At 37.6% G+C, this 23,362-nt stretch overlaps 1 protein-coding gene across 1 annotated transcript in view; it reads right to left on the bottom strand.

Moving 5' to 3' along the window:
• The window catches only part of HYDIN (HYDIN axonemal central pair apparatus protein), a 440,857-nt gene that overhangs the window by 344,230 nt on the left and 73,265 nt on the right, over positions 1-23,362 (bottom strand). The window contains exons 3-4 of the mRNA XM_049703807.1: positions 5,600-5,757; positions 3,688-3,813 (exon numbers count right to left, since the gene is read on the bottom strand). Of these exons, the coding sequence (XP_049559764.1) occupies positions 3,688-3,813; positions 5,600-5,734 (261 nt within the window). The 5' untranslated portion in view covers positions 5,735-5,757. The remainder of the gene's footprint in view (positions 1-3,687; positions 3,814-5,599; positions 5,758-23,362) is intronic.

Genomic DNA, 23,362 nt, shown 5'->3' on the forward strand with positions numbered 1-23,362 from the left:
GCAAACAGCAAGTCCAGGAAGAATTCCCTTCTTTATTTCAAAGATGAGTGATAATAATAATCACAATGACAAAGAGATGAAAAATTCATGTGTTCATTCAATAAATGCTAATTGAGTTTCTAATATTTTCCATATGTTGAGCATAGAGTAGTGAACAAAGCCAACAAAGCCCCTGCCTCATGAAGTTGAAATGCTTGAGGAAATGGATAAAAAATAAAGAAATAGGGACTTCCCTGGTGGTCCAGGGGCTAAGACTCCACAATCCCAATGCAGGAGGCCCAGGTTCAATCGCTAGTCAGGGAACTAGATCCCGTATGCCGTAACTAAAGATCCCACACACGGCAACGAAAATCCCACGGGCCTCAACTAAGATTCAGCACAGCCACATAAATAAATAAATATTTTTTTAAAAAAAGAAATACATAATATGAGGTCAGGCAGTGATAAGGCTATGAAGAAAACCAAAGTAGGACAAGGAGACAGAGTGAATGGGGGATGGCCTCTCTGAGGAAATGATCTGAAGCAAGTCACGCAAAGATCTGAGAGAACAGCATTCCAGTTAGAAGGAATAACAAATGCAAAGGCCCTAGGGTGAGAATTATCCTTGAGTGTTTGGAGAGCAGCAAGAGGGGAGAGCAGCTAGAGGAGAATGAGCTGGGGGAGAGAGGAAGGAAAAGACTATGAAGGGCTCAGGATCAGATAATGCAGGACCTTATAACTATGAGGGTAACAGGAAGCTACTAGGTGGTTTTCAACACGGAAGTAACATGTTCTGATTCACATTTTTGAAAACCACTCTTGGGACTTCCCTGGTGGCGCAGTGGTTAAGAATCTGCCTGCCAATGCAGGGGACATGGGTTCAAGCCCTGGTCCGGGAAGATCCTACATGCCATGGAGCAACTAAGCCCGTGTGCCACAACTACTGACCCCGCGAGCCACAACTACTGAAGCCCACGCACCTAGAGCCCATGCTCTGCAACAAGAGAAGCCACCACAGTGAGGAGCCTGTGCAACACAATGAAGAGTAGCCCCCGCTCACTGCAACTAGAGAAAGCCCACGTGCAACGGAGACTCAACACAGCCATAAATAAATAAATAAATAAATATTTTAAATAAATAAATAAATAATAAAATAAAAATCACTCTTACTTCTTTGTGGAGAATTGATAACGGGGCGATGAGTTGGAAACAGGGAGGCTATTTCAGGAGTCTAGATGATGGTGGGTTGAACTGGGATGGCAGTGGTGGAGGTGGTGAGAAGTGGTTGGATTAAAGACATATTTGTGATTATTAGCCCTTGTTTTGGATTTCATATAAGACATGAGAAAAACAGAGGCATCAGAGATAACACCAAGGTTTTTGGCCTGAGAAAATAGATAAATGGGGGTATTACACGGTGGAGGGAGGAAAGACAAAAGAGGAAAGATCATGCCTTTAGGGAAAGAATGTAATGCAAAAATTAGCTCTTAAGGATTTTAAGTTTGAGCTGCCAATCACACATTGAGCTGAATATATGATCCAGAGTTCAGGGGCTAGGCCATAGCAGGAGATATAATTATGAAAGCAATCACTTAAAAGGTGAAATTTAAAGCCTTGTTCCTGGAAGGAGTCACCTAAGGAATGAGTTCAGAAGAGAAAGAAGTTTAAGGACCAAGTACTGGGGAACTCCAATATTTAGCCAACAGGAAGAGGAGAAAGATCCAACAAATAAGAAAAAAGCAACCAGTGAAGTAGGAAGAAAGCCAAAGAAGAGTGATATCTGAGACACAAGTGAATTAAAAAGTACAAAAAAAGAAACTAACTGTAAAATGCTGTGAGACAACCCAGGTGTGTTGAACTGGTCAAGCTTAAGAATGAATTTTTAGAGAAACACACACACACACACAACTCAAAGTAAGGGATACAGAGGTTAAGTTGATGAATGTAATTACAATGAAATGGGAATGAACAGAAAGTTTAAGATGGATTAGGGAGGAAATGCAAGGTGTAGAAGGGCAGACAAAGAAGATCCAGCATGTTCACAATTGATATTTCTAAAAAACATAAAAACAAAAATGGCCTGGACAAATACTTGATAATTCAAGAAAAACTTTCTAAAAATAAAATAATGGTATGTAGTGTCTTAGGAAAAATTTAGTCACATCCTAATAAAATCACTGGACATCAAATAAGAATAAACAATCTTTGGGCAAACAAGCTAAAATATTAGGCTGCATACTTCCGCATATCGTCATTTAAAGCCAGAAGGTAGTGAAGAAAATGCCTGCAAATCTCTTATGGGGAAAATGTGTGACCCAAGAATTTTACATCTAACAAATCTGCAGTTCACCTATAAAGGCAATAGGCAAATATTATCAAATTTATAAAATCAAGGAAATATAGTTTCCATAATCTCTTCTTGAGGAAATGAGAAGAGTACGACTATCTACCAAAAAACAAATGAAACTCCGGAAAACAAAGGAAAAAATAACCGCCTGAGTTGACAGAGGACAGAGGCAAGAAGATGAGATGTGGTACACTAATTTCTTCATCCTTCATAGCAGGAATCAAAATACATTAAAACACACACACAAGCAGTACACACAGAACAATACACATAGTCTGGTCTTAGTTATGCTCTGGGAAAGGAGCATTTAGCCCTTAATTAGGATGAATTAGCTTTGGAGAAAGCTGTGTTCCCTGCTCTCAAAGTTAGAGGGTGTTATGGGAAAGAGAGGAAACAATGAATAGCTAAAGCTAGAAGTGCTCAGAAGAAGAGCAAATTTTATGGGATGGCAATGCCATGCCAAGGAGAGCAAAAGAGCCTGAGGGACTCACTTGTCTTGTGGGAAATCACTCTGAAAAACCCTCAGGAATAGCTGGGAACCCTTTGAGAGGAGGCTAATCTCCAGCAGTTTAACTGATGGAGGCTCATACCATAATTTGTGCAAAAAGTGAAGCATATAATTCAAGAAATTAATTAAAATGTAGGAAATAAGAACTACTTTATAAACATATACTCCTAAAGCCTGGAATGCATGGTTTACATGAGAATACAGAAACATGTTAAAATAGCTATTCTTTAGAGACTAAAAGGATACATTTGTTATTGGAAATCAGCCAGAATAGACAAAAATGCCTATTTTAATAAACAGTTCCTCCTTCTTCCTTTCTAGTTATGACAGCTCAGGTAAGGAGGGATTTCTTACACTAGGAGGATAACCTAATTGGGCTTGGTTAATATAATTCTTGGGATTACTCCTAATCTGTAAACAATGGTGTCCAGAAGTAGCTAAGGAAGAAATGTGACTAGTCAAAAGTTAGTTGAGGACTTCCCTGGTGGTCCAGTGGGTAAGACTCCATGCTCCCAATGCAGGGGGCCCAGGTTCGATCCCTGGTTGGGGAACTAGATCCCACATGCATGCCACAACTAAGAGTCCGCATGCCACAACTAAGACCCAGCACAGCCAAAAATAAATAAATAAAAATAATAAATAAATATTTTTTAAGTTATTGTATTGTGTAATTCTTTTTGTATCAAATTATAGATATCAAGATCAACAGAGGTAGAAAAAGAACACATAAAACAAATCTAATAAGGGATTAGTTAGCCCAGGAACAATAAGTACTGCTTAGTTCTTATTGTTCTAGAATATTCACATTATTCCAGGACCTACTTTATATGCAAGTATGACAGAAAGCAGCTACCTTTTGATATGTTGTTTCCCTCATATCTAAAAGTTCAGTGATCTGTGGTCGGCACGTCACACGTGTATTGGCAAGTCTCTGCTCTGTGGTGAGGGACATTTCCTTCAGGAACTCTGAGGGAGTCAGCTAGAATTTAAAGCAACAGGAGCCAAAGATTCATAAATGGTAATACTGAAAAAGTGCTTTCATAAGTGCCAGTAATGAATAATTTGTGTTTGCAGCTTTCAGAATAATTCTGGAATGCCACTAAGTTCCCCTATAAAACGTTTAAAATAACTGAATAATACAAGCGAAGTACCCGTGCACTTCTGAGCTCTTTGCACAATAATTTGAAAGGATATGTGGTTGCTGTTTCCTTATGATTTTGAAGGAATCACACAAAAGAACCTGGGGTAGGGGAGAGGAAGGTCAAGAAATTGCACGGGAACATGACCAAAGAGCTTATATATGCTCAGAAGAGCATAAAACTCTAGGTTTCTAAAATCACTTAAGGGCTTCAGAGCTAAGGAGGCTAATCCTCCTTGAAATATTTCTATTTCTCAAATGAAGTTACAACATGCAAGTAAAGCTTTTGGGTGTTTATCATGTTATATCAGGTTAAAGAGAAATCTTATAAAGTAAAGGATCTGGGAAGTATGACTGTGCTGCTTAGGAACGAGTTTGAACTTTTTAGAAATCGTAAGAGCACATTTAGACCTTGTTTTAAAAGAGCTCTAAGTCAATCATCAGATCCAGCAGCCAGTCACATCCACATACCCAAACAAGAACACAAAATTCTTTAACACTTTCTACTGTTTTGAGAAAAAAATGTAACCTATCATTTAAATAAAATCATTTAAATAAACCAGCAAGGGCTTACCCAAGACCAATCACTATTAATCGTCGTTCTGGAATGTTCACTTTGTTCTAGGGCTACTTTATATGCAAAGAGATTATGATCACTGGCAGCAACATAATGCTTAAGTATGTGCCAAGACTTCTTAAAACATTCAGGGGCATATAATTTAGCTGATTCATTTCGCCTTGGGTTAAAATCAATGCTCTTCAAATTCCCTACACATTTAATTTTTGTGATTGAATCCATTTAAATGAAGGCATATTTCTAATATAGCTTTTAAGATTCCTTTTGATTGGAACACAGATTAGAATGTTAAAATGTTATGAGGTATCAGCTGTGTTGTGATTTAAATAAAAATAAACTCTTACAAGCAAAAAGTAAGGAGTTACTTTAAAGCTGAAACAAGAACAATCACAAAAGAAAATGATGATAGATTTTATTTTTCTAATTGGAACATAACCGGAGACTAGTTTTTAAAATGCAGTGAACACAATGTTTAACACTTTAAATTGTTATTGATATTTCCATAGCATGTAGTTTATAATTCAATTCTCACCAAATCATTATAATTCATTAAAAATGTAATTGTTTTCTATCATAAAGGACAGAAAAAGTTATGCATTTTTCCTAGATATTATACAGGCATCACTTTAATGCATTATGTTCTACAAATACACAAACAAAAATAACTCTTGCCAATCAACAGGTAATTGATTATATATGTTAAACCTATGAAATTCTGATATTTGACTGTTTTTGAACTACATAAATGACAGTTTCTTAAGGTTCTAGCTAATATTTAGAAAATCTTAATAATTTGCTTGCATAGTCTTAGTTCAACTGATTAACTTAAGCAATTTAATTTAAGCCTCTACTTTGATGTATATAATTTCAAAAATTTCCCAAGCTTTAAAAGGTAACTATGCTCTGCAGCAATCTACCCATGTTAACTAAACTGATATTATCAGCCAGTAATTCTGTTTGATATTCTGAGAATGTCAAGGAGCAACTGTCATTCTCCTGAGGAGAAAGACTGCATTAAGTATTTTACTCTGAAATTCTCTTATACATTACCATTCGATTTACTTCTTCTTCTGTAACCACCTTCGAACTCAGGGGTGGCAAAATCTTGCTTTGGAATCCTTTAAGCGTTCTGACTAACCCCATATGAACAGCCCCCATGGACTCCTCAAGACTTCTACTTGTCATTTTTAGTTATTTCCTTTGTATACCTAAGAGTGAAAAAGAAATAGTTTTAGAACAAATACAGTTAATTCCTGAATACAGGTCACATTTTTTGAAGCTTTTTCCAATATACGAAGGTTTAGAAAATACCGATTTTCAAAAATACATCCAATGCTTGGAACAAATACCTTAACTGTAGGAGTCTATTCCATGAATCTGTCTAGATTTAGCCTTATCCCAAAGTCTAGGATCACTTTTAGAAAAAGCAAGTGATTCTGGACTAAGCTCAGGGAAGACATGAAAACATAAGCAGTTACTATATTTTGGTACTTTTATCTTCTCCAGATAAATAAACAAAAACTGCTCAATAACTATACTTCATAGTTTGCTACTTTATCTGCTTATTTGACAATTCTCTCTCATGGCACCCTTCAAACACAATAAATATAAGGCTTCAAAAACCTTCACACCTAGGCAGAGAATTGAAAAAGGCAGTATGAGATGATACGTGGAAAAAGAAGTTTGTGAAAATTTTTTTGAAGTTTATAGTAATAAACAAGGCATTCAACAGCCACCCAATACCTCCAAAGCAAAGAAATAGGACATCTCCCCTTTGCATATATTTCCTTATACTTCTAGCAGGACACTTGCAACTTTGGAAGTCCATTTATGACTAAGTAGGGATTTCTACTTTTAATAATAGCAGGCTAGGTTGTTCAACCCTGTGCAGGGAAAAAAAAAAAAAAAAAAGCTTGATTCAATGTCAAATAAAAAACCTTAAAATTGTTAAAAGCTCAAAAGACAATAAGGCACTACCAGACCAAAATGGAGGGGAAAGCAGTGCATAAAGGAAAATAGATACGATGAATATGTAATAAGGTACACTGAAATAAAGCAGTAAAACACCCAAAGAAATGAATATGAAATTTTAAAATAAGAGAAAAGATCAGAGAAAGAAATGATTGAAATAGAAGACAGTGAAAGAAGTTCTAACATGCTATAATTGGAGCCCATGAAGAAGAAAAAGTACTGGAGGGAAATTAATATTTAAAGCCATAATCCAAGAAAAATTCCAGAAAAAAAAACAATGAAAAGGGACTAGTAGGTACCCAGGAAAACTGACCCAAAATGATCAACTATGAATCATATCTTAGAAGAACTACTAGGCTTCAAAGAATTTTAAAAATTAGCATCCAGGCAAAAAGTCAAAATAACGTACAAGGGCAAGAGAATTAGATGTCATTGGACTTTGTAAAAGCAAGCCATGCAGTGGGAAAACAGAGGAGCAGCATTTTTCAAAGACTTTACAAAGCAGGAGCCAAGGATTTTACAAGGAACCAAGCTCTCCTTCAGTCACTGAGGCTACAGAAAAGGAGTTCTGAACATGCAAAAGCCCAGGGAATATTATAAACATGTTCCCTTCCTGAAGAATATACTAGAGGATGGGCTTCATCCAACCAAAAGCTGACTGGGGAATTTCAGCAAAAGGACTGATGATGAGCATTTCATATATTTAGTTGTACAGGTATTAAAATAATGTTGAAGACATAAGGAGAAGAATAGAATTTAAACGTTATATTTTCTGACAAAGTAGAAAGGATGCAATTTTAAATGAAAAGAAAAAACAAAGACAGCCGAAAAGTAGGAAAGATTAACAACTGTGTAAGTACTAGGTAGGAATCAAACCATTTAACGAGATAGAAAAGCAGAATTAAGGGAATTATGGTAGAAAGCCCCTATGATGGCAGTCAATGATACCTGTTTCCAAGCATTCATATATTTATATGATCCTCTCCCCTTGAGTGTGGGCTGTGCTTAGGTATTCTAACAAATATAATACAGCTCAAGTGATGGATGTCACATCTGAGATCAGTTATAAAGAAAATTAGTTCCATCTTGGGCACTGCCTGGCTCTCTCGAATCACCAGTTACCACATTGTAAGGACACTCAGGAAACCTATAGAGAGGCCCATGTGGTGAGGAACCAAGCCTTGACAGCAATGACATGAGTGAGCTTGGCAGTGGATCTTCTGAAGCCTGCCAACAACCATGTGAATGAAAGCAGAGTTGCCAGACCCAGTTGAGCCTTAAGATGACTGCAGTCTGGACAACAGCTTGACAGGAGATGCATGAGAGACCCTGAGTAGGAAGCACCCAGCTAAGCCTGACCTACAGAAACTGAGAAAACAAATATTCAGTGTTTTACGCTATTAATCTGGGGGTAATTTGTTATACAGTAATAGATAACAATACAGGCCACTATAAACGGTTTATATACAAAGAAACTACTGAATATAAAGATAAACCTTCCTAAATACTAAAAGTAATTTTAGAAAAAGCAAAGAAGACAATACTAAATAAAGAAAAACAATAAATCATATACAATCACAGTATACAATATTCAATACACATAAGTATTACAGTGTAAAATAATATAGGCAGTGTGATGTCACCATCATGGAATAGGTGGTTGCCAACTTCAATCCCCCTCACAAAAAGACCAACTAGCAATCCTCCATAGACAAGACACCTTTGTGAAAATCCCAGAACCCAGGATGAGACTGAAGCATCCCCTTGGATCACAGAAACAGGGAAAAACCTCAAAAACATTTTGTTAAGTAAAATAAGCCAGTCACAAAAAACTACATATTGTATGGGTCTGTTCACATGAAGTGACCAGAACAGGAAAATCTCTAGAGAGAAAGTAATAGATTAGTCGTTGCAAAGGGCTGGGAGAAATGAAGGAATAGAAGGGTGTTAACTAAAAGGTATGGGATTTCTTTCTGAGATGATGAAAATGTTTAAAGTTGCCTGTGGTGATGATTGCACGTGTTCGTGAATATACTAAAAACTGTGGATTGTATGTACACTTTAAATGGGTGAATTGTATCCTGAACTGAATGTGAATTATATCTCAATAAAGTTGTTAAAATATATATTTTAAAACATTTTGAAAAATCAACTATTAAAAGTTGAAAAGTGAAACAAATAAACCTTGCTGTATATCAAATTGGTGTTGTAACACCAAACAATTATTCCAACCAACTTTAAAACATGGTTTTTGACTATATATCTTCATTGTATAGTAGTCTTATTGTTGGTCGTAATATCAATAATAATATTTTAAAAACAAGTAGCTACATCAATATTGCTAGGAACCAAGCATTTCAGCATTTTAAAAATATAAAACAAAAAAAGTTCTTATATTAAGAAACCCTATAATCTTAAATTTAAACGGAAAATCTGAGTTTTAGCTCTTGATTATTCTCTCCTTTTAAATAACCTCCCTACTGAAAGACCCCGGAAGCAAAGAAAGCTAAGTAAGCAATGACAGTGCAGGGACATAATGTGGTCTTTAAACACCATTTCCCACTAAAAGAAACCATAACTCCTTAGAGAAATGGGTAATTCAAGGTCTGGGGCATGAAATGTATAAGATGAACTTGGAACATTCTATTATACTGTAAAATAAGTACATTATCAAAGGCTACTAGGGTTGTATCTAAGGAGCCCAGAGCCACTTGAAGGACTTTCCATTCACCAAAGACAGGACAATTTGGGGAAAACAAAAACAAAAACAAAAGTCTGCAATGGATTAGTCTTTAAAACTCGGAGTTCAAAAGATACTAAAAAAAAAAATCGTTGGTCACCTTTGGAAGTTGCTAAGGCACCAGACTAATTATTTTGGAAATAATAACTGGGAAGAATCAACCATTTATTCTGTACCATTTTTGTACAAATTGCATTGCAAGTTAACCAAATAGTTGATGATGGAAAATTATTCTTCATAGAAGAACTCCAGCTAATAAACGTAGAAGAAATGACTGAAAAATAATCACCATTTGCAGCCCCTAATGAAACGAAGGTTCATCAATGTTAAAACCATTAGAAAGGATGTTGCTGAAGAACTTTATAATGGTTCAATCAGGCTAACAACACCAGAGCCCTCTAAATCAGTCTTAACACTAAAAGAGTGAAAACCAGACATATTATGTGCCTCCTGACGTGATGCAGTGCACAGCACCACCTGTGCAGAACTATGAACAACAATCTAAACCTAAATCTAATTAAGTCTCTAGACCTACCAGCTAGGTTGCAGGAGATCAAGAAATGCAGGAACATGTGTATTCTGTAAGAATAAAATTAAGCCAAATCTAGAATGTGGAAAACGTTATAGGAAAATGACCTACTTCACTCAAGTAATAAAGAACGTGTGTGTGCAAACATGAACACACAAGCGAGAGAGAGAGAGAGGAAGGATAGTTATGAATTAAGAGAATCACTTCAATGATAATGATATAGGTAGATTATAAGCAAAAGGATGGAAGAGGTATACCATGCAAAAGTTGGTCAAAAGAAAGCCAGAAGGGCTACAGTAATATTAGATAAAGTTGACTTCAAAAAAAAAAAAAAAAGATCAGGAACAGAGAGGGACACTATATAATGTAAAAGGCTGAATCTACCAAAAGGACATAGCAATCATAATTATAAGTGCACCAAACAACTTTTAAAATATGTGATTTGAACCAAGCTTCAAACTATATAATGCAAAAAATGAAAAGAACTATACAAATCCACAACTGTAGGTGGAGACTTCAACATCTCTTTCTCAACAATTGATATAAGCACTAAACAGAAAATTAACAAGATATAGACGAACTTAACACAACCAACATGATTTAATCAATATTTATGGAACAGTCCACCCAACAGCAGAATGCATGCGCTTTTCATGTGTCCAAGGAACATATACTAAGATAGACCATTTCCTAGGCCAAGAAATAAAATTCAACAAAGTTAAAAGAATTGGAATCATACAGAGGGCGCTGGTTGACCACTGTGAAATCAGAAACACACAACAGAAAGACAACACAAAATTCTCCAAACACTTGGAAACTAAACAACACACTTGTAAATAAATACATAAGTCAAAGAGGGAAATCCACAAGCACACTGAATTGAATGAAAATGAAAACACAGCATTTCAAAATATTGAAAAGGTAGCTAAAACAGTGTTGAAATTTATAACACTAAATATTTAGATTAGAAAGCAGTAAAAGTCAAATGTGTCATCTAAGCTCCTAAGTTCAGAAAAAAGAACACCAAATAAAATGAAAGCAAACAGACAGAAGGAAATAATAAAGATAGGAGCAGAAATCAATAAAATTAAAAACAGAAAAGCAATAGAGAAAATTAATTCAACAAAGATCTGATTCTCAGGAGAAATCAATAATATTGACAAACCTCTAGCAAAGAAAGAAGACACAAATCACCAATACTAGGAATTTAACAGGAGAGGACAAACCATACAGATATCAAAAGGATAATAAGGGAACACTATAAACAACTCCACATTCATAAATTTGACAACTTAGATGTACTGCTTCAATTCCTCAAAGAACACATACTACAACAATTTAATATGAATAGATAATTTGAATAACTCTAACTATTAAAGAAATTGAATTCATAATTTTATAACTCAAAAAAAGAAATATCAGGCTTCCCTGGTGGCGCAGTGGTTGAGAGTCCGCCTGTCGATGCAGGGGACACGGGTTCGTGCCCCGGTCTGGGAAGATCCCACATGCCGCGGAGCGGCTGGGCCCGTGAGCCATGGCCACTGGGCCTGCGCGTCCAGAGCCTGTGCTCTGCAACGGGAGAGGCCACAGCAGTGAGAGGCCCGCGTACCACACACACAAAAAAGAAATACCTAGGTCTAGATGGTTTCAGTGGAGAATGACAGCAAACATGGAAAGAAGAATTAACACCAATACTACCAATCTTTTCCAGAAAATGGAAAAGACGGGAACACTTGACAATTTGTTTTATGAAGCCTAAGACAAAACCAGATGAAGAAAGTACAAAAAAAACCCCAAAACCCTAAAAACCAATATCCTTCATGAATATAAATTTAAAAATTTTAACGAAATTTTATCAGAATCTTAACAAGTTATTTAGCAATATGTAAAAAAAATTATATACCATGACCAAATAGGTTAAGTCCAGGAATGTAAGGCAAGTTCAATACTCAAATATCAGTCAATGTAATCCATAATATTAGCAGGCTAAAGAAGAAACATCATATGATCATGTCAATTTATGCAGAAAAAGCATCTGACAAAATTCAATATCATTCATGATAAAAATTTCCAGAAAACTAGGAATATAGAGGAACATAATAAAGAAAGTATACAAAAAACTTACAGGTGACATCATACTAAATGGTAAAAGACTGAATGCCTTCCCCCTAAAGACTGGGAACAAGGCAAGAAGGTCCATTCTCAACATGGCTATCAGACACAGTACTGGAAGTTCTAGTCAGTGTTATAAGAAGAAAAAAAGAAAGAAAAAGCATACAGAGCAGAAAACAAGAAATAAAATTGTCCTTATATGCAGATGGGATAAGTGTCTACACAGATATTCCCTAAGAATCTACAACAAACCTCCTAGAACTAACAAGTGAGTACAGCAAGGTCACAGGATATAAGATAAACATACAAATATCATTCATATTTCTATATACTAACAATGAAGATGTGGAAACCAAAATTTAAGATACGATACCATTTATAACTGCCACCCCTTCAAAAAAGAAGTAGGTGTAAATTGATCAAAACATATATAGGACTTATATGCTAAAAACGACAAAGTACTGATTAAAAAAATCAAAGAATATCTAATTAAAAGGAGATCTATGTTCACGGATTGGAAGACTCAACATAGCAAAGATGTCAATTCTCCTCAAATTAATACACAAGTTTAAACTAATTCCTATCAAATACCAGCAAAGTTTTTATTTAAACAAAGATAAATTTATTTAAAAATTTATATGGAAGGGTACAGGCCCTAGAATAACTAAAACAAACTTACAAAGAAGAAGAAAATGAGAAGAATTATTCTAACTGATTTCAAGGCTTATTACATAAGCTATAGTAATCAAGACTATGTTGTATTGGCAGAGGGATAGATATAGATCAATAGAAGAGAACAGAGAACTCAGAAATAGACCTACACAAATATTCCAAATTGATTTTTGACAAAGGTGCAAAAGCAATTCAATGTAAGAGAAAGAGTCTTTAAACAAATGGTGCTGGGGCCATTGGAGCTCTATAGGCAAAAAGTAAGCCTCAATCCAAATCTCACATCTTACACAAAAGTTAATTCAAAGTGGGGCATATATTTAAATGTAAAATATAAAACTACAAAGTTTTTAGGAAAAAAAAGGAAGAAAATTTTCTAGACTAGGGTTCGGTGAAGGGTTCTTAGACATGACACCAAAATCATAATGCAGAAAAGAAAAAGTCAATAAAGAGGACTTCATCAAAATAAAAAAACTTTTGTACTTGGAAAGAATCTTCTAAGTGGATGAAAGAAACCAACTGGAAGAAAATATTTGTAAACTTCATGTCTGACAAAGGACTCATATCTAGAGTACATTTTTCTTAAAAAACCGCTCAAAACCAAACAGTGAAAAAAAAACAAAAACAAACCTGTATTAGTTTCTTCTTGCTGCTACAACAAATTACCACAAATTTGTGGCCTGAAACAACACAAATTTATTATCTTAAAATTCTGAAAGTTAGAAGTGTAACAAAGGTCTCATTGGCCTAAAATCAAGCTTCTGCAGGGCCGTGTTCCTTTCTGAAGCTCTAGGAGAATCCATTTCCTTGCCATATGGGCTCCTTCCTCCATCTTCAAAGCCAATTATGGCAGGTTGAGTCTTTCTCACACAACATCACTCTGACCTCCTCTTCTGCCTCCCACTTACACCTTTAAGGAACCTTGTTATTACATTAGAGCCAGCCGGATAATCCAGGATAATCTCCCTTTCTCAAAGTCACCTGCCTAGCAATGTTAATTCCATCTGCAACCTTAACTCTCCTCTCCCATGTAATTAACATATTCACAGGGTTGGGGGATTGGGACATGGACATATTTGGCAGAAAAGTGACATTATTCTGCCTAACACACAATCCAATTAGAAAATGGGTAAAGGACATGGAGACATTTCACTAAAGATATATCAATAGCAAAAAGCATATGAGGGGCTTCCCTGGTGGCCCAGTGGTTGGGAATCCACCTGACAATGCAGGAGACACAGGTTTGAGCCCTGGTCCAGGAAGACCCCACTTGCCATGGAGCAACTAAGCCCGCGAGCCACAACTGCTGAACCCAAGCACCACAATTACTGAAGCCCACACGCCTAGAGCCCATGCTCCGCAACAAGAGAAGCCACCGCAGGGAGAGGCTCGCACACCACAACAAAGAGTAGCCCCCACTCGCCGCAGCTAGAGAAAGCCCACACGCAGCAACAAAGACCCAACGCAGCCAAAAATAAATAAATAAAATAAATTTTTTTAAAAAAGCATATGAGGGCTTCCCTGGTGGTGCAGTGGTTAAGAGTCCGCCTGCCAATGCAGGGGACGCGGGTTTGTGCCCCGGTCCGGGAGGATCCCGCATGCCACGGAGCGGCTGGGCCCGTGAGCCATGGCCGCTGAGCCTGCGCGTCCGGAGCCTGTGCTCCACAGCGGGAGCGGCCACAGCAGTGAGAGGCCAGCGTACCGCAAAAAAAAAAAAAAAAAAAAGCATATGAAAAGATGTTCAACATCTCTAGCCACCCGGGGACTGCAAATTAATACCATGATTAAATAATACCACTTACTTATCAAAACAGCTAAAGTAAACAGTTATGTAAGATGAATAAATTCTAGTGATCTGCTGTACAACATAGTGCCTATAGGTAACAATATGATATTGTGCCCTCTTTTAAGAATGTGTTAAGAGGGTAGATCTCATGTTAAGTGTGGGACACAAGGAAACTTTTGGAAGTGTTGGATATGCCTATTGCCTTGACTGTTATGGTATCACAGGTCTATGCATATATCCAAACTCATCAAATTATATACATAAAATACGTGCAGGGGTTTTTTTGGGTTTTTTTTTGTTTTTTTGTTTTTTTGTTTTTACCAATTATACCTTAGTAAAGCTACAAAAGGTTCATCATAGAATGATAGAATTTCTATTCTCTTAAGCATATGGATCAAAATAGTATTAGTAACTTCAAATTTTTCTGGTAGTATAATCAGACCTCTAACTTAACAAAAAAGTCCAGCAAGCAGTTCTTGAAACTAATGATAATGAGTTGTTATAATAATTTTGTAAAACTTTGCTGTTTATTTAAAGATAAAGTTTACATTGAGATATTTTTAATGGGCATTATATGGATATATAATATAATGTTCCAGGAATTTTTTTTTTAAATAGTGAAAATATCAAATGCTGGTAAGGATGCAGAGAAACTGGTTCTCTTATTGCTGATGGGAAAATAGTTTGACAGTTTCTTGGAAAAGTAAACCTATAAGTAAACCCAACAATCATATTCTGGGGCACTTAACCCAGAGAACACGTATGGCCACACAAAAACCTGTGCATGATTATTCTTAGCAACTTAAAAAACCAAAGTGTCCCTCGGTAGGTGAATGGTGAAACTAACTGTGGTACATCCATACCATGGAATATTACCAGCAATAAAAAGAAGCAAACTATCAATATATACAACAAATTGTACGGATCTCAGGGGAAAAAAGAAGTGATAAAAGACATTCTTAACAGCTCACATACTGTGTGATTCCATTTATATAATATTCTCAAATGGCAAAATTACAGAGATAAAGAACGAATCAGGGGTTGCCAGTGGTTGGCAGGGGGTAGGGAAAAATGACTATAAAGGAGATGTTTGAGGTGATAGAATACACATAAAGAAGAAATAAAATGGGTAAAATCTTGAGGTTTACAAAGTTGGGATAAATAAGAGGTAACCTGCTAACAGCAAGTTTTTCACTTCTTATAAGCTATCAGTTCAATTTCTAGTGCTATCACTGAAGCTAATAAATGAATTTTCTGTATCTTGATCGTGGTGGAAGTTACACAAATTTACATATGCAATAGGTTGACATATAACTATACACATACATTGTACCAATGATGATTTTCTGGTTTTGATATTATACTATGGTTATATAAGGTGTAACCACTGAGGGAAACAGGAGGTCAAAGGTATATGAAACCTCTCTGTACTTTCTTTGCAACTTCCTGTGAATGTATAATTATAATTATATTTTGTTTAGTTTTGCAAGAAAAAGACTGACAAAACTCATTATTTATGCTCATGCAGCTCAATATCAAAAAAACAAACAATCCAATCCAAAAATAGGCAGAAGACCTAAACAGACATTTCTCCAAAGAAGATATACAGATTGCCAACAAACAAATGAAAGGATGCTCAACATCACTAATCATTAGAGAAACTCAAATCAAAACCACAACGAGGTATCACCTCACACCAGTCAGAATGGCCATCATCAGAAAATCTACAAACAATAAATGCTGGACAGGGTGTGGAGAAAAGGGAACCCTCCTGCACTGTTGGTGGGTATGTAAACTGATACAGCGACTATGGAGAACAGTATGGAGGTTCCTTAAAAAACTAAAAATAGAACTAGCATATGATCCAGCTATCCCACTACTGGGCATGTACCCTGAGAAAACCATAATTCAAAAAAAGACATGTACCACAATGTTCACTGCAGCACTATTTACAATAGCCAGGACATGGAAGCAACCTAAGTGTCCATCGACAGAAGAATGAATAAAGAAGATGTGGCACATATATACAATGGAATATCAGCCATAAAAAGAAATGAAATTGAGTTATTTGTAGTGAGGTGGATGGACCTAGAGTCTGTTATACAGAGTGAAGTTGGACCTAGAGTCTGTTATACAGAGTGAAGTAAGTCAGAAAGAGAAAAACAAATACCATATGCTAACACATATATATATGGCATCTAAAAAAAAAAAAAAAAAGGTCCTGATGAACCTAGGGGCAGGACAAGAATAAAGACGCAGACATAGAGAATGGATTGAGGATCCGGGGAGGGGGAAGGGTAAGCTGGGACAAAGTAAGAGAGTAGCACTGACATATATACACTACCAAATGTAAAATAGATAGCTAGTGGGAAGCAGCTGCATAGCACAGGGAGATCAGCTCGGTGCTTTGTGACCACCCAGAGGTGGGGAATAGGGAGGGTGGGAGGGAGGCGCAAGAGGGAGGGGATATGGGGATATATGTATACATATAGCAGATTCACTTCGTTATACAGCAGAAACTAACACAACATTGTAATGTAATTATACTCCAATAAAGATGTTAAAAAAAACCTCATTATTTATGAAGATGTTGTGAAGATGGGCACTCTCATACACTACAGGTAGAATGTAAATCAGTAACTTCATTAGGCAATTTTTTAAAACTGTACATATCCTTTGATGCTGGAGAATTTACCCCAAGTATGAAAAGATGTATTCATAAGCTATGCTGTAACTTAAATTGGCCACTCTATCTCAACAAAATAGAAATAGCATGTCCTTTTATCATACCAGAATACAGAGTAGTTATTGCATTAAAATCTGATTACCCAGGTATTTTTTATTAAAACTCATTTATTTCTGTAACTGATTTAATTACTTTAAAAATCTTGACCACTTTCCTTTTTTGTTCCTGATAAATAGCACTATATTACAACTCCAGCCTATAGTATACTTGGATCATGCTTTTACAGCTCTGTATCTACAATGGTTAAGGTATGTTTCCCTAAAACTCTGTTCACACTGCACCTTCTGTCTGCAATGTCCTCTCTTTACCTCTGCACTGATTATTTCCTGATTCAAATGTCATTTCCTTATCGAAGCAATTTCTAATCCTACCAGCAGTAGTGATTGTTCAGCCTCTTTGACCTTCCAGTACCTTACTTTTTCCCTCTCTTGTAACATCTAAAACATTCTACTTTGCAATTATGTACGTGCTTATTCCAATATTAGTACAAGCTCCTTGAGGTAGAGACTGTAATGTATAGTGCCTTGTGTATAATGGATGCTTGTGAATTTCTAATGAACCATCGTCTAGTAAATTAGACAGAGTCAATATTCAGGAGTGTCAAGAAAAATGATAATCACCTAGCCCACTGCTCCAATATCTAACACAGGACTAAATCCATGCATTAATGTCCCTGGAATGCCTTGAGTCATGTAATTCATGGGTTACCTTAACATCCTGCTTTTAAAGACCTCCCTCCAGTCAAAGTACAGTAAAAGAACCCATGAACCAAGAACTTTTTAACTAAAAAGGTCTGGACAACAATACTTTTACTAGGGCATTTACTATCTCATCTAGGCATATCTCCAAATCTTCAGTTTCTATCTAGAATAAATTTTTATTTTTTAAAATTAACTTCACAAACTCATGGAATTACGTTTTAATTAAATAGTCATTATATTTCTTTCCACCCTCTGTTCCCCTACACAGCCTGCACACATACACGTACACATAACTCCTTGTTTTTCCTCATCCTCTGTTTCTTATCATCTTAGTTTTCACTGTCATTTTCTCAAACCAGTAGCTGGAGAATCACCCTCAACTCTCCTGCCCCCTCACGCCAGTGCTATCAGTCACTAGGTCCTGTCGGCCCTGCAAACATCTCTCTTATCCACATCCCCAAGCTCTGCTATTTTTTCCAGGACCACAATAGTCTCCCAGCAGGGCTGCCTGCCTTCAGTCTTTCAATTCTTACCAAATAAAATCTTTAAAATATATAAATTGCATCTTTTATTCTCCCTGATCCCCACTCCTTGTAAGTTCACACTTTCCCTGCCTGGTTCCCATCTGCTTTGCAGACTGACCCATGCTGCTCCACTGTGGCTCAAACCATGCCCCTCTATACTCACTTCCCTGCCTTCATCTCTTCTGTCTACTCACATTCTCATACTCACACACTGAGGATTCTGCCAACCGGGTCACTGTCCTCCCTTTCTTCCCAACTCCTGCCATCATTCTGGATGACTGCAACATCCATAGAGCCGGAAACCCATTCAAAACACTCACCTCCATTATACTTCAATCTGCATTTCCATGAATGCCCTTCCAGACCTTATCATCACCAGATACTGCTCTACATCCGAATAAAATCTTGAGTTTAAATATCCCACTCTCTGGAATGGTGGTTGTCAGGGGCTAGGGGGAAATATTAGTCAATGGGTACAAAGTTTCAAGTACTAAGAGGGCAAGAGTTAAGTGTTCTTGTCTCTCTCTCTCTCTCTCTCACACACACACACACACACACACACACACACACACACATACACTAATAATAATAATAATAAAGAACAAGAGGGCCAGAGGAAACTTTTGGAGGTGATGGATAGGTCTATGGCATAGATTTTGGTAATGGTTTCATGGGTGTATACTTATCTACATATGTATCAAGTAGTATACACTAATTACGTACAGATTTCTGTATGTTAAAAAAAAATTCTTAGGAAAAAAGAAGAAAGAAAAGCCTCTCAATCTACCCAAAAGTCATAACAGGGAAAATTTTTGAACAGTAATTAAAATCACTGTGGACAATGAATAAATAAATAACCCATTCTCAAAGATTAAATGTACAAGAAATTATTATAGCCAAGGTATAGTAGAAGAAAAGCAAGTTTCAGAACAATACGTATAATATGATTCCATTTCTGAAACAATACTAAGAAATAATGCACAGAAAAATACGGAAGAGTATATACTAAACTGTTAACAATACATTTAAAATAATGAACACTAAAAATTATAAGAAACTATTAGAATAAGGGACTTCCACTTCCTAAATGGATTTGTCTAAAGTGTTTGAACTTTTTACAAAAAGCATGTACTACTTTTTAAATCTAAAAATAATAACAAACACCATGGTGGGGGGTGGAGAGGGCACCCTCTCTCCATAGGATCACTCTCTCTCATTCTGATACTCCCAATACACCTGGTTCCAGCATCCTATGCTCTTTCATCTCCTACCCTCTCTATGGCTCTCTCTACCCTCTCATGTCAACTTCACTCTTCCCCCTCCAGCCTAGACCTCACAGTTGATCCTATCCTCCAGTTTCTTAGTAATATCGTCAATGTCCTGATTCCAAGTCTTGCCATCACAGCCAGTAAAAGCTCAACACTGGGTCAGTCTAGCTGTTCAACTCTTCTCTCATACTAACAGGCTGTTAGGATTGCTGGAGAAAACCACACAATGGTCCAGATCATGTGACTGCAAATTCGGGGTCTCCAGCCTCCACTGGGGCCTCTACCTCCCGATCTCTTTCCCTTGTCAGCTGTCATCTCAACAACTATTTCAGTCCTTCTCTCTATTTCTTATGCCCCTGCTCATGCCCTCCCTGCAGTCCTAGAGGATTTATCCCACCCAGATCCCTTCTGAGCTCCACTCCATAGACTCCAACGCCTACAAGATGTCTCCGTTTGGGTGTCCACAAGCACCTCAAGCCCAGCATGCCCCCCAGGCCTGCTCTCTTCTGTATCCCTCTGTGAATGGAATCATGATTCACACAATTGCCCATGCCCAGAGTCACCTATGACTTCTCTCTCCTCCTATCAATCATATAATAACTAAATGTTTATGGAACACTTACTATGTGCCGTACTTATACATTATAAGTATTCATTTAGTCGCCACAACAACCCTAGATGTGGGTAGTATTACTCTCCCCATATCACGGATAAGGAAACGGAGGCACAGAGAGGGTAAGTAACCTGCTCCAGTTCCCACACTAGTAAAGGGGAGAAGTGGGAGGAGAACCAGTCACTCTGGTTCCAGAGTCCACACTCTTGATGGTGACATTATTCTGCCTCCACCCTGAGGATCTACCTCCTGACATCTCACAAATGCATCTACTCCTTTTCATCCCTGCTGCCTTCCTTTGTTAATGTCACTCTCATGTCTTGCCTGGGTGACTGCAACAGCTTTTTTTTTTTTTTTTTTTTTGCGGTACGCGGGCCTCTCACTGTTGTGGCCTCTTCCGTTGCGGAGCACAGGCTCCGGACGCGCAGGCTCAGCGGCCATGGCTCACGGGCCTAGCCGCTCCGCGGCACGTGGGATCTTCCCGGACCGGGTCACGAACCCGTGTCCCCTGCATTGGCAGGCGGACTCTCAACCACTGCGCCACCAGGGAAGCCCTGCAACAGGTTCTTAACTGACCTCCCTGACTCCAGAATTGTGTCCCCACTCCCACCCCGCACCCATAGCCTGGCCATTCTCTACCCTGCAGCCACAGTGACTATTCTAAAGGGAAAATCTGGTCATGTCATTTCCCTACCTAAAATCCTTTAGTCCAGAATACTCTGTAAGCTTCTCAGCACGACATCCATCCCAGGAACCTGCCCTTCTTGCACTTTATGCTCAACTCGCAATTCACAAAGTCTCAGGGGCTCACACACCTCCAGACTTGTACATAACACCTGGAATGCCTTTCTTCTCCCCTCCTCCCCTTCTCTCCCCAACTAACTCCCATTTGTCTTTCCAGACTCAGATGTGACCTCTTTCAGAAAGGCTTCCCTGACTACCCAAGGCTGCCCCTTCTTTATGAACTCACGGGTCCTCATGCTCACCCCATCATCGTTATTTATTCATCTCCTTCTGCCTTGAGACTGTAAGTTCCTTGAGCACAGGAATTTTGTGTTTCTTATCACTGTATTTCCCATATCCGGCACAGGGCCTCATACATATGCATATTTAATAAATGTTTGTAATTAATTAAATGACTTTCACAATCCCCAAATGTGCCAGGCTATTTCACACCTCTATACCTTTATAGACTCATACTTTCTTCTCACATCCCTATCCTTGTCTGCCTTGCAAACTTCTATTCATCCTACAAAACTCATCTCAAGGGTCCCCAGAAGTAAGGCTTTCCCTAATGCATTCAAAGAGTGACAATCACTTTGTCCTTTGCACATGCCTCTATTATTGAATGCAATACACTGTACAGTAATTATTTGCTTACCAGCCTGCATCTACCTCCAGAATGTAAGCTTCTTTGCTGTACAGACCACGTGTGATTGGCACATAGAAGGGGCTCAGTTAACATTTGTTGAATTGAATTTAATATTAAATTGCACTCAATAAAAGAGAATTTTCACTAGGCTAAAACATTTCACAGAGGAACTATTTTCCTCTTTTTCCTTCATTTAAATGTCAACCTCCAGCTCCTTCTAGTGTTTCTACCTAAGAATCTAGTTAAATAAGTGTTCAGTATGTATGACAGAGTACCTTCTTTCAGAGGAAAATGTATTCCCACATAACTCAGGAAAGAGAACCTTGCTTGGGGTCTCTGATGAGGTTGCAGTCAGAGATGGTAGCAAAGGCTACAGTCATCTGAAGGCTTGACTAGGGCTAGAAAATCCACTTCCAAGATAGCTCACTCACATAGCTAGCAAGCTGTTCCTGGTTGTTGGTGGGAGGCTTCAGTTCCTCCCCTCATGGGCCTCTCAACAGGGATGCTTGAGTGTCCTCATGGCGTGATGACTGGCTACTTTCAGAGCAAGCAGTCTGAGAGACCATGGGAGAAGCTGCAATGTAGTTTGTGCCCCAGAAGTCACACACCATCATTTATGCAAGATCTATTAGTCACACAGATCAGCCCTATTCAATGTGGGAGAGGCCACACAGGGACGTAAATACCAGGAAGTGAGGATCATTGGAAGCCATCTATCACATCCACCTCATATGTTTATTATGAGGATTAAATGAGATAATATTTGTAAAGTACTTCACTTTGCACAGTACCTGGCATATAATTGTTCTTAGTGTTATTAGCAAAAAGTTTGGTTTAAAAAAACTGAAAAGATGGAAATTCCATTCAATTAAATCTTGCTTGCTGGAAATAAATAAGAGCATATGAAACTGTTCACATGTCTTCAAGTTCTGCTACTGCTGAAGTGAGGGCAAGGGCAATTATACTCTGGGATGTTGATAAATATTTCTTTATCCCAAAGAACCATTTTAGCAGGAAAATATCAAAGAAAAAAAATTACAGAAAATGCTCAAGTAAATGCAACATGACTTTTGTTGTCAGTGACAGGTTCTCTAGGCACTTGGAGTAAAAGGATTAATTTTCATATTTTAATCTTGCGCTGCTTCTGGTTTTCTACTCTTTCTAAAGCTGTTATGCTCCTTGGTTTTCTATTTGTTTGATCTCTTTTAAATTGGATGACTTCAGATTTCATAGGTTTCACATTGGCCTCTGCTCTTTTCTCCCTGAAATACTTCCTGAAAACATCTGTCTGCAGAATGTGTGACATATATCTGAGGTAGATAAAAGAGAGACAAATTTCAGAAAGAATCCTCTTATTTGACCCAGGTTGAAGAAAAGAAAAATAAAGATGTATTTTGTATTTTGTTCTGGTCACCAATTCCAACATGCATGCGTGTTTGTGTGTGCATGTTTGTGGCAGGGGCAGGAGGGGTGTTCCCCAAAACAGCAAGTAATTTATCTACACGGAGATGGCATCAGATTCCACAGGCTAAGTGTTCCACTGGTTAAGACTGCCCCCAAACTTCAAACACCAGTCACAAGCCCAGCTTGTTACCTGTGCTCTGACCCACTGGCTATAAATCAGAGTATCCCAAGACCCCGGCCTCAGTTTCAATTAATTTGCTACAGCGGCTCCCAGAACTCAGAGAAACATTTTACTCACTAGGTCACCAGTTTACTATAAAAGGATATAACTCAGCAACAACCAAATGGAAGAGATGCACAGGGTAAGGTATGGGGAAG

Source organism: Orcinus orca, chromosome 20 (assembly GCF_937001465.1).
Source record: "Orcinus orca chromosome 20, mOrcOrc1.1, whole genome shotgun sequence".
NCBI classification, from domain to species: domain Eukaryota; kingdom Metazoa; phylum Chordata; class Mammalia; order Artiodactyla; family Delphinidae; genus Orcinus; species Orcinus orca.